The sequence below is a fragment of the Moschus berezovskii genome, chromosome 3 (genome assembly GCF_049115385.1).
Source record: "Moschus berezovskii isolate FMDL1 chromosome 3, NW_MosBer_1.0, whole genome shotgun sequence".
Taxonomy (NCBI): Eukaryota; Metazoa; Chordata; class Mammalia; order Artiodactyla; family Moschidae; genus Moschus; species Moschus berezovskii.
Genome location: NC_142462.1, coordinates 69,824,062 through 69,836,254, shown reverse-complemented (window position 1 = coordinate 69,836,254; position 12,193 = coordinate 69,824,062). Strand labels below are relative to the sequence as shown.

At 49.9% G+C, this 12,193-nt stretch overlaps 1 protein-coding gene across 2 annotated transcripts in view; it reads left to right on the top strand.

The window, feature by feature from the left end:
• EEPD1 (endonuclease/exonuclease/phosphatase family domain containing 1) overlaps positions 1 to 11,042 on the top strand; it is a 137,300-nt gene extending 126,258 nt beyond the window's left edge. Inside the window, exons 7-9 of one of the 2 annotated variants that reach the window (XM_055420880.2) lie at positions 1,303 to 1,441; positions 6,379 to 6,573; positions 10,002 to 11,042. In XM_055420880.2, the coding sequence (XP_055276855.2) occupies positions 1,303 to 1,441; positions 6,379 to 6,573; positions 10,002 to 10,201 (534 nt within the window). In that variant the 3' untranslated portion in view covers positions 10,202 to 11,042. The remainder of the gene's footprint in view (positions 1 to 1,302; positions 1,442 to 6,378; positions 6,574 to 10,001) is intronic. The other variant, XM_055420881.2, reaches the window with a different exon arrangement.
• Positions 11,043 to 12,193: the final 1,151 nt, after the last annotated feature.

The window sequence follows — 12,193 nt, the reverse complement described above, 5'->3', positions numbered from 1 at the left end:
GTTGCCACAGACCTCAGCACAGTTTCTCTCTGGCAGCTCCGGGCTGGGGCTGCCTGTGAGCTGGCGGCTGTGCTGACTGTGGTCAGCTGCAGAGATGCTGGCATTCCCTGTGCATGCACACAGTCCAGGGTGTCTGTGGGCTGTGCTTTTGATACTGGTGTATCAGTCAGCCAGTGAATACCCTGAACCCTCCTCCGCAGGTCCCTTTTCTATGTAAAGTGGCTGCACTGGCTTTGGCCAAGCAAGGCAACAGGCAGAACCAGCTAGTGTCTCAAAGAGGTGGGATGGTTTTAAAGATCATTAAGAAATGCTCTCAGATTGTGAATTATTGGCTCAAATCCTCTGAATAAAGTGATCCCCTGGACAGGTACGAGGATCCTAGGCCAGGCAAGTTGTGGGGACAGAGATGTGACTTCCCTCCCCAGGCAGGGTTTCCTCGCCCATGACCTGAAGGTGTCTCCCTTGAGGTCAGAGCCCCGGCTTCAGAGAGAGCTCTCCTGGCTGGGCAGTGGTGATGGCAAACTGTGGTCACCTCTGTAAGATGAAACTGGCAGCCCTCACTTGGGGGTGCCGTCTGCACACCCCCAGCTTCCTGGCCGTGGTTAGTGTTTGTTGCCATGACAAACAGAAGGGTGGGGTTGCCAAATCCAGAGCAGCTGAGCAGTGCTGTGGTGCCCAGGAGACGTCACGACTCTGCCCCTTACTCTGACGTCACGACTCTGCCCCTTACTCTGGGGATGCAGGATCGGGTAGAGCCTGTGCTACCAGGGCTCAGCCAGCTTTCGTTCTTCATGTTTGAAGTCACTGAGCATCAGGCACCGTGATCTCTAGGGGGGCAGGGAGCACATGGCGGGGATGGGCTGTGGGGAGGTGGGGAAGGAGGCGGGGCCCAGCCGCAAATCCCTGCGGGGCTGGGGGGTGACAGGCTGGCCCTGAGGGGAGAGCCCCAGGTCTTCATTAACAGCCAGCTGCTAACGTTACCTCTTCCTCCTTCATAGTTGCTCAGAAGGAAAACAAAAGCAACAAAAAAATTGACATTTCTAAACATGCCTGATTTTCCAGGCCCTAAGGAGGAGAAAAGGGGTGCAAGGTCGGGGGTCCCCGTGATAGGACAAGAGAGGTCTCGGTCCTGCAAGGGCCTCAGGAAGCTCTCACGATGGCTGCCTCCCCTTCCTCCAGGGCGAGCTGCCTTGTGTGCATTTACCACCATCAGTACTGTTTGTGAAGCTGCTCGGGGGTGGGAGGTAACGGAAGATAAGAGCATCTCAACCTGTCTCTGGGGCTTTGTTTCATCTTGCTCAGGTAGGAAGTCATGACTTGACGCTAGTGAACCTTCACTTGGCGACCCTGACCCTCCCAGGGGGTGAGAACCTGAGCAAGAACCACAGTGACAGCCATCGCTGGGCTAGCTTCGCACAGACCTTGCAGGAAACCCTGAAAGGTAGGAACCATATGTCTGTGCAGCGGGGCTAGCAGCTCCCACTTCTGCAGGATATAGGTGAGGGGTGCCCCTTCCCAGCGTCTAACCTAGGCTGGCTGTCCCGTGGGCAGCGATGCGTACTGAGTGATGTACAGGAAACCACCATACCGCCTGCATCCTGGGCAGCCCAGTGCCCCGTGCACGCTCTAACTGTGTCTCTGTGGGTCTGGCATGTGGGTTCTGTGGTGGGGGTTTTGTGGCTCTTCAGCTTCTCTTTGATGGACAGGATTGGGAGGAGAAACTAAGTGATGACAGCCTCCCCCATGACCCTCATCATGGGCTCCACCGCCCCCTATGTGTTCCCATGGTGGTGTCCCCTGAAGGTGTGTACCTGCTCTTCTTGTGAAAGAGAATTGGTGACTAGGAGAGTGGGGAAGTCCTGATGAGCCCTTTCCTTCCTGGTGGGTTGCAGATCTTGCTGACAGAGCCCTGAAATGACAACACTGGACTTGAATCTTAGCTCCTTCAGTGGTTGTAGGATGTCTGGGAGGTCACCACTCTTCAGGGGCTGACAGTGCTAACCTCACACGGTGCCCAGGGCTGGGTGACCATCTGATGAAGGACCCAGGATATAGTAGGGGCTCAGCAGACATGAATTGACTCAAAAACATGCTGGGGGGATTAAGAGAACACTGAAAAAAGCAGAACTTCAGAAGACAGGTGGACTCTGTGCTTTCCAGCTCTGCCCCCGATAACACCAAACGTTTTCTGTGTGTGGTTTGCAAGGAGCAAGAGTTGAAAGTTGACACAGCTGTAAAGACTGGGGTGTGTTCAGTTTGGCTTGATTTTTTCAGAGCACTGAGCTTCTCCAGGTGAGGTTTCACAGCTGGAGGCCTGCGTTTCTCTTCTGTACTCTAGAGTCTTAATCCGTATCCCTAGCTTGCTAAGCCTTTTTTCCCTTGTTAAATTGGCCCCCCACAAGGTGTTTTATGAAGATCTGGCTACAGAGATAGTTCATTTTGAAAAGTTTTATCATGGTAAAATATATATGACATGAGACTTACCATCTTAACCATTTCTAAGTTATAGGTCAGTGGTTTTAAGTATATTTACATTATTTTATAACCATTACCACCGTCCATCTCTAGAACTTTTTCATCTTCCCAAACTGAAACTCTGTGCCCATTAAACACAAATTCCCTTCCCTCCCAGACCCTGACAGTCACATTTCTACTTTGTTTCCATGAACTCGACCACTCTAGTTATCTCATCTAAGTAGAACCTTATAATATTTGTCCCTTTGTGACCAGTTAGTTTCACTTACATTAGGTCTTTATGGCTTATAGTATACATCAGAATTTCCTTTCATTTTTAAGGCCAGATACTATTCCATTTGTTGGTAAGTGGACACTTGGGTTATTTCCATCTTTTGGCTGTTATGGATAATGCTCTTATGAACATTGATGTACAGCTTACATTTCAAACCAGGATGTGCTGTGACCAGCATTCTCCTTAAATTATGAGTCTTTGGGCTAAAATAAAGTCAGAAAGATGTTTAAGTCAAGATACTTCATCCAAGGAGCAACCCTGGGGGAAATTGTTCACCCATGGCTAATCTCTAACCCATTATGAAGGATGACTTGATAGCTTTTAAATCTGTGGACATTTCTGTTGTTCTTCATTTCAAACTTTTCCTTTATACGGAAGGAGGAAGGGAATGTGCCAGTCCCTTACTTCTCTGATAACCATAGGCCCTTGCTGTCTTTTCTGATATTCTGGTAGGGATCAGGTATTTGTCAGAAGACCTGGGCAGGGTATTGGTTCAAGCTGCCAGGGAGTATTGAGCCACAGCCTGGCTCAGCCTTGACATGCCCAGGGAAGGACAGTGACTCATGTCCCTGTTCTCCCTGTGTGTAACTAAATGTCCAACCTGTTGTTAACTGGTGACACGGCAGAGCCAAGGAATCAGGAAGTGCTGCAACTTGCCCAAGGGGCAGCTCGGGTAAATCGATGAGCAGAGGTGGTTTGACTCAAACAAAGACTGAGCCTTTATTCCACAGGCTTCTTTCTATCAGAGCTAACAGAGTCGATTTGATTAGCAAACTCTGGGCCTTTCCACCTTTGTCTGGAATGTGCACCCAGGTTGAATGACGTCAGTGAGAGCTGAGGGTGGGGTGCCCATCCACTGATGGAATTTTCATCTTTCAGACCCCCCACCCCCCTCCCCCCGAGCAGGGCCTGCTCTGTGAACTCAGCAAGAGTCAAACAAGGCAGGGTCATGCTTGGCATCTGAGTAAGACTTACCCCTAGTGGGGCCAGGCTCCTGCTATTGTCGCTGGTATTTTATAAATCTAGGACTCTGAGGAAGTCAGCCCCAAATATTATCCCTTCACTCCTGGAAAATGTGTGTGCTCAGCAGTGTCTGATTCTTTGCGGCCCCAGGGACTATAGCCTGCCAGGTGTCTCCTCTGGCCGTGGGATTCTCCAGGCAAGAATACTGGAGTGGATTGCCATACCCTCCTCAAGGGGAATCTTCCTGACCCAGGGGTCGAACCCGAATCTTCTGGGTCTCCTGCATTGGCAGGCAAGTTATTTACCACTAGGGCCCCCTGGGAAGCCCTAACTCCTAGAAACTCAGTGCATAACTATGGAGCCCACCCTGGTGGACAGCTTCCTAGGAGAATTTAGGGCCCTGCACTTCTGTGGGTTGTCAGAGGCAGGGAGTATCTCCATGTCATCACCAAACTGCTTTAACCAAAGTAGATGAGTTGTAAGAAACCTGGACAGTCCAATTCAAAATGAGCCATTATTTTCATTCCCGAAGTTAAACAGAGCTCAGTTTATTGACGCCTGACACCAGCATCTCTCCTGGGTTCAGAATTATCTTTTCTTAAAAAAAAAAAAAATATATATATATATATTTGTCAGTGCTGAGTCTTCACTGTGGCACATGGGCTTTCTCTAGCTGCAGCGAGTGGGGGCTACTCTCTAGTTGCAGGACAAAGGCTTCTCTCATTGTGGTGGCTTCTCGTTGTGGAGCACAGGCTGTAGGATGTACAGGCTTCATCAGCTGTGGCTTTTGGGCTCTAGAGCATAGGCTTAACAGTTGTGGTACACGGGCTTAGTTGCCTCGTGGCATGTGGGATCGTCCCAGACCAGGGATTGAACCCATGTCTCTTTCATTGGCCAGTGGATACTTTACCACTGAGCCACCAGGAAAACCCCAGAACTGTCTTTTTTTGGCCCAAATATTTCATGTTTGCATCCTAATGAAAGCCTCTAATTATATGGAAACCTTCTGTCTCAGTCTTTTCTAAGTTTTCCTTGAAATTTAATAAAGGAATCCCAGGGAAAGGGGAGCCTGGTGGGCTTCCATCTATGGGGTCACACAGAGTTGGACATGACTGAAGTGACTTAGCAGCAGCAGCATCTTTCTATTCATTCCTTTTAAAAAATACGTTGCACCTTAATTCAGTCTTCCTCGTGCTTCGTTCACCTTTTCTTTCATGTGTGTTTATCTTACGTCTACCAGGCAGCAGGCTCTGTTCTAAGCGTGTGAGGCTTTTCCATCCTAGCTCTTTGTAAAGAGTCCTGGATTTGAGGGCTTGGTGGCTTTGGTCAGAGCCTCAGCTTCTTACCTGCAAGAGGTCCTCAGCACACGGTGAGGACTCAGTGGAGGGTCATTAACACTGGCCTCGTAGGAGTTGTTATTATTAATAGTATTAATAATAATATTAATATTATTAGTATTAAGTTGACTTTCCTGTTTAAAGTTCGCACTGATTTCTCAAGACCAGCTTAGTAAGGCTCGCCCTGCTTTGGGTGCCAGGGTCGTTAGGATCTAGCGTGAGGGTCACAGTTGCCTCTCTGTTGGTCACACAATGGCTGCAGGAAAGGCTTCCTTCCATCCCCTTCCCTCCCTCAGGCCCCCGTGGAAGAGGATGTCTTGTGCAGAACATGAGTGCCCTCTGCTGGTGGCTTGTGTCATTTCACTTTGGATTTCTTCATCTTAAAGCCCGTGAGCAGAGGAGGTGGGCTGCAGTCCGTGGGGTCGCTAAGAGTCAGACTCGACTGAGCGACGCAGCAGCAGCCCTTGCTATTGATGCATAGTCATGTCCACGGAGATTTGCTGAGTGTTTCGGATGCATTTGGCCCTTGGTTATGAACTGCTTTCCTTAAAGCTTTCCTTGCGGTGTTTCTCCCTGTGATAACATGGCTCTCCTGAGGGGAACTTTGAGACAGGAAGTGATGGTCAGGCAGTGGACTGGAATCCCAGGGAGCCAAGCTGGGGCCCACTGTCCTTTCTGAATGTCTCCTCACTTTGGAAAATACTTCATTACTATCCCACTTACTCTTGTAAATCAAACTAGAGTTTGAGAGAGATGTTGAAAATACTTTAAAGTATTTTGCCCTGTATTAGTGTGCTGGGGTTCCATAACAAAACACCGCAGACTGGATGGCTTAAACAACAGGCATTTATTTTCTTACGGCCCTGAAGGCTGGAAAGTCCATGATCAAGGTGTTGGCAGGGTCGGTTTCTCCTGAGGCCTCTCCTCGGCTTGTAGATGACTGTGTTCTTCCTGCGTCTTCACTCGGGCTTCCTTCTGTGCTCAGTAAATGTTTGTTGAGCTTTTGTTAAAGATCTGGGCAAGACCCTTAGGGTCTTTTTGTGCTATGAGATTCGGAACCCATGATCCAGAACAGAGGTGATGTTGATATCACACTAACCAAATGTGTCACTAACCTACTCTGAAAGCTTGGAGGCGGCGGGGGAGTGGTGGTGGTGGTGGTGAGGGGGTACTGCACAAGGACCTTGGAAAAATTGGGAGAATAAGAACCATGCCACAGTCCTAATGCTGGAGAGTCAAATCAGACACTCACGGTCCTACTTAAATGAGTGGTGGTCAGTGTTGGGTTAACTTCCCACCACCTCTTACATTTCTTTCTTCCACTTCTAGGAGAAAAAGACGTGATAGTTTTAGGGGATTTTGGCCAGGGGCCAGACAGCAGTGACTATGATATCCTGAGGAAAGAAAAATTCCACCACCTGATCCCCGCACACACCTTTACCAACATCAGCACCAAGAATCCTCAAGGCTCGAAGGCTCTGGACAACATCTGGATCAGTAAAAGCTTAAAGAAGGTTTTCACAGGTAAAGCACATGCGCTGTTCAGAAACAGAGTGAGGGTCACGTGTCTGAGCTGGCAGTTCATGACTGTCTGGTTTGAGCGAGAGTCAGGAGTGACCTTCCCTCCTCTGCGGGCAAATATCAGGTTACTGTTCAGGTGGCTGTATAATTATCATTCACACAGAGCCACTTTTAAGAGTGAAGGGGTTCTGAAAACTAATTAAAAGGCATTCACTGACCTACATCAGGGACAAAGCAAATGCGTCCCGGGCAGACCTGGTTATCGGCTGGCAGCACTGGGTTGCTGCTGCGAACTTTCTCTAGTTGCACTGAGTAGGGGCTACTCTCTAGCTGTGGTGCATGGGCTTCTCATTGCAGTGATTTCTCTTGTAGAGCACAGGTTCCAGGGCACGTGGGCTTTAGTAGTGCGGTTCATGGGCTCTAGAGCATGGGCTCAATAGTTGTAGTACACGGGCTTAGGTGCCCCATGACTTGTGGAATCTCCCTAGACCAGAATTCAAACCCATGTCCCTTGCATTGGCAGGTGGATTCTTATCCACTGGCCACCAGGGAAGTCCCAACTTAGCCCAATTTGAAGGATACTTAGCCCTTCAGCAAACACTTCTCAAGCCCTGTCATGTTCAGGCAGTGTGTTGTGGCCTGAAACTTACCAACATGCCATCAGCACCCTGCAGAACAGCAGTTGGGGGTGAGCTGACACGTCACCTGGCATCACTATAGGATGCCGAAGTGCTTTAGGCAGGATTCTGCCAGACCAGGGTGTGGTGGGTAACCTCAGCTCACTTGCTGAGCAGACCTTGGGTCATGAAACAGTCATAAAAATACAGAAGCGGCAGTAGGGGCTTTGGATGTAAGATAAAAAGAGTAAGATAAGCACCAAAAGTTTGAAAAGTGTCAGTTGATCAGTTGTAGTCATGTCCGACTCTGCGACTCCAACGACTATAGCCCACCAGGCTCCTCTGTCCATGGGATTCTCCAGGCCAAAATACTGGAGTGGGTAGCCATTCTCTTCTCCAAGGGATCTTCGTGACCCAGGGATCAAATCCGCCTCCTGCATTGCAGGCACATTATTTACTGTCTGAGTCACCAGAGACGCCCTTACTAAACACAAATAGTTGCAGATTATACTTCAGAGAAATGTTTTAAAAAAAATTTAAGTACCAATGCTGGAGTCCCACTGTGAGACCAGGATGTGCAGCCAAGACTTGGATCCTCAGGACTAGAATTTCCAGTCCTGGGCACCAGTGTGCTGTTGGACTGTGTCACAGGAAAATCCGAAGGATGAAGAAAGTGGGTCTCAGAGGGAGTGTCAGTCATCAGACTGGGCGAGACGCAGTTTGCAGAAATGCAGCACTGGCCAGACAGAGGTTGGTGGCAGTGAGAGGCTGTGCTGGAGTGCTTGAGTAGACGGGGCTGGAGGAAAGCTAGAAACCATTGCATCTGTCCCTTGCTCTTCAGCTGTAGAAAGCGAGGTGCAGGGAGCAAGCAGTGGCCCCCACCACCGGACTGTTGCCTGGGCAGCAGAACTCACACCAGAACCCGGGCCTGAAAGTGGAGGTGTTAGTTGCTCAGTTCAGGTCAGTTCAGTTGCCCAGTCATGTCCAACTCTTTGCGACCCCATGGACTGCAGCACGCCAGGCCTCCTTGCCCATCAGCAACTCCCAGAGTTTACTCAAACTCATGTCCATGGAGTCAGTGATGCCACCCAACCATCTCATCCTCCATCATCCCCTTCTCTTCCCGCCTTCAATATTTCCCAGAATCAACGTCTTTTCAGATGAGTCAGTTCTTCGAATCAGGTGGCCAAAGTATTGGAGTTTCAGCTTCAGCATCAGTCATTCCAATGAATATTCAGGACTGATTTCCTTTAGGATGGATTGGTTGGACCTCCTTTCTGTCCAAGGGACTCTCAAGAGTCTTCTCCAACACCACACTTCAAAAGCATCAGTTCTTCAGTGCTCAGCTTTCTTTATGGTCCAACTCTCACATCCATACATGACTACTGGAAAAACCATAGTTTGACCATATGGACCTTTGAAGGCAAAGTAATTTCTCTGCTTTTTAATATGCTGTCTAGGTTGGTCATAACTTTTCTTCCAAGAAGCAAGCGTCTTTTAAATTTCATGGCTGCAATCACTATCCGCAGTGATTTTGGAGCCCCCCAAAATAAAGTCTGCCACTGTTTCCATTGCTTCCCCATCTATTTGCCATGAAGTGATGGGACCAGATGCCATGATCTTAGTTTTCTGAATGTTGATTTTTAAGTCAACTTTTTCACTCTCCTCTTTCACTTTCATCAAGAAGCTCTTTAGTTCTTCTTCACTTTCTGCCATAAGGGTGGTGTCCTCTGCATATCTGAGGTTATTGATATTTCTCCCGGCAATCTTGATTCCAGCCTGTGCTTCATCCAGCCCAGCATTTCGCATGATGTACTCTTCTTAGAAGTTAAATAAGCAGGGTGACAATATACAGCCTTGATGTACTCCTTTCCCAATTTGGAACCAGTCTGTTGTTCCATGTCCAGTTCTAACTGTTGCTTCCTGACCTGCATACAGATTTTTCAGGAGGCAGGTCAGGTGGTCTGGTATTCCCATCTCTTCAAGAATTTTCTACAGTTAGTTGCTCAGTCATGTCCAACTCTTTGAGAGCCCATGAACTGTAGCCTGCCAGACTCCTCTGTCCATGGAATTCTCTAGGCAAAAATACTGGAGTGGGTTGCCATTCCCTTCTCCAGGGGATCTTCCCAACCCAGGGATTGAACCCAGGTCTCCTGATTAAAGGCAGATAGATTCTTTACCATCTCAGCCACTAGGGAAGCTACCGGAGCCCAGGTCTGGGTCCGTTTGCTTATCTGGGACGGTTCTCACTGAGGGCCATGGCCATGCTTCTAACTGCTCTGTCCTTTCTTCTTTGACTCTTCCCCTATTTCTTAAACATGCCTTGAGCTTCACATGTTTCTAAATCTTGACTTTAAAAATGCCTTTACTCTCTCATAAACTTCTGTAACTTTCTCTTCTTTACCCTTTTTGTAGAACTTTCTCCTTTCCCACCCGCCTTTGCAGCTTTGCTTTGTGAAATAGGACCTTCACTTTGGACACCTTTGTGGGAACTGTGTCCCTATGTCGAACACTTATCCTTGCTGGTCAGATTGCAAGTGTTTGCGAAGTAAGGACAGGGTGGGGGCCAGGAGGTATGCGGATGGGCAGGAGGCCTGGACCCAGGGTAGTTTCAGCGCCTCCTTGGCAAACCCTCACTTGTCTGGGAAATCCAGTGGGCTGAGACAGTTCATTTGCACAGGCAAGCCAGGTGACTGAGGGGTCTCTCAGGGAGCCCAGGCTTGCATACTGTACAGTGTTGGCTTCCACCCACCAGCCTGCGACCCTCCCCCTCCCCCATCCTGACCTCTGGGTCTATCTTCCCTCTGCCTCCAGGCCACTGGGCTGTAGTGAGAGAAGGCCTCACGAACCCTTGGATTCCAGATAACTGGTCTTGGGGCGGAGTGGCTTCTGAACACTGCCCTGTGCTTGCGGAGTTTTACACGGAGAAGGACTGGAGCAGGAAGGAAGGCCCTCGGAACGGCAGTGGGCTCACCCTGGAGCGGAGTGAAGCCAACGTTAAACACGAGCGGTGATGACAGCGAATAGGCGTTCCACCCCTTGACCCCGGGGAGTTCACGCTTCCCCGTGAAGATGCAGAGCCAGAACAGCCTGCCCTTTTGTCCTCGTTCTGACAGCGGACAGTGCTTGGGCTGTGACCCGGCTGCCTTCCTCAGAGTTTGTGGACTCTCACGGGGGAGGGAGTCCAGCAGGCCTTCAAGGTGCTGGATGGTCTGATCAGAAGCTGGGTAGAGAACTGGAATGTCTCTGATCTGTGGATGCCGCCAGCCTCAGCCACTGGGGGTGATCACCCCACTGCCTGGGCTGCAGCTCAAAGGGAATAGCAGTGGAGGCTGGAGGCAGAGCTCTCGTTCCTGACCACCAGTCTGCGATGTTCTGACTGCAAATTCTGTGAAAAGCTTTTAACTTGAGCACTATCCTCAAATATTTTGAGTGATGATTTTTAGTTTTGTTTTGAAAAAATAAACAGAAATGAACCTGCCTGGCTGCAGTGAGATCCTGGGGTGGTCCCCTGTCCTGTGTGTGTTTTGTGCCCTCTTCTGATGTCTTGGGCGGGGTGTGGAAGGGGCTGTGGCCTGCAGGGTCCTGAACACAAGGCACCCCTAACCCTGGGAGTTCCTTTTGCATCCTTGCCTTGAGATCATGCAGAGGTACCCATCACACCCTCATTGACCCCCAGAGATCTCTGTCCGATCTTCAGATTGTCTCTTCCCTCCAATCCAGTGCTTCATCCCCTGACCCCTTTGCTGGGCCATCTGTCACTTTGAAGAACCATTTGAATGATCTCTTTTCCTCCTTCTCCGCTCAATTCAGTTCACCTTCAGTTCCCCAGGCATTCCCCAGGCATTCTCTACCCAGAGCCTCCATCTGCTGGTCCTGAGAAATAGCTGTTGATTCTGGATCCCCAGGAAGCTAAGCCTGGGAGCATCGAGAGAGGGAGGGTCCTCCTTTGAGGGTGGGTATTGGGGGTGGGGGGCGGGAAGTGTGGGTTAACTGCCACCAAGTACTCCTTCCTTCCAAGGTTGGGGTCTCCTGTAGGTCCCCATGTGACTGGGATTATAATGCCCATTTCACAGCCGAAGAAACAGGCTTACGGAGTTTCACCCCCTGAAGGTCTCACAGCCAGTAAGTGCACAGACGGGCTCCACACTCGGTCCAAAGCCCGTGCACACATGTCAGCCCTGTGCTGCTGACTCCCGCGTGTGAGTTAACAATGGCAGTGTGTGTGGCCCACCCTCACCACCAGGGGGAATCTAGTGACTTGAAACCCAGGGCTGGATGGGCAGTGGAAGGGGCCCTGTCCATCAACGGATGGACACCTGGGGCATCAGGCTCCCGGGAGCATCATTGGTCATGAGCACAGGAAGGAAACCCCTTTCCGGGAGCTTTTCGGGTACCTGGTCATCACCCCTTACTACTCCCAGGAGCTGTCTCTCCAGTGGGTGGGTGAGCAGCGCCTGGAGACCTGGAACCTGTGATAGCTGAGTCTTTACTGAAAGCAGTCGAGTTAGAATGAAAAGTCGTGGTGGGTAGGAAGGGGCGCTTCTCAGCTGAGCTGACCTTTTTTGGTACTTTATCTGCAGTTAAAACTTCCACCTGCATTCGCCATTCAGATGCTCCAAGTTCTTATAGCCAGATTTTTGCACAAAACTGTGGAAAGAAAAGGGCTTCTTAGGTGAGAAGAGGGGAGAAAAATCCAAAGTCCCTTGATTTGAGCCAGAGGCTGGGGAGCTGAATGGTAGCTCATACACTGGAGTTTGTTCAATGCCTCTGCTTAGCCTTGGCTGGATGTACACTCTCACCCCAGACACAGTGGGGGGTGCTTTTTACCTGAGGACCCCAGAAGTGAAGGCATTGCTTGGTAGCCACAGGCCCAGGGTTTGAAGGCAGCAGACCTGGCTGCAGAGTCCCAGCTCTGCTATGTCCAAGCTGTGGCCCCTGCAGGTTCTGCTTATCTGGCTGAGCCCCAGGTTTCTTATCTATTAAGTGGGGATAGAACCCCTCAG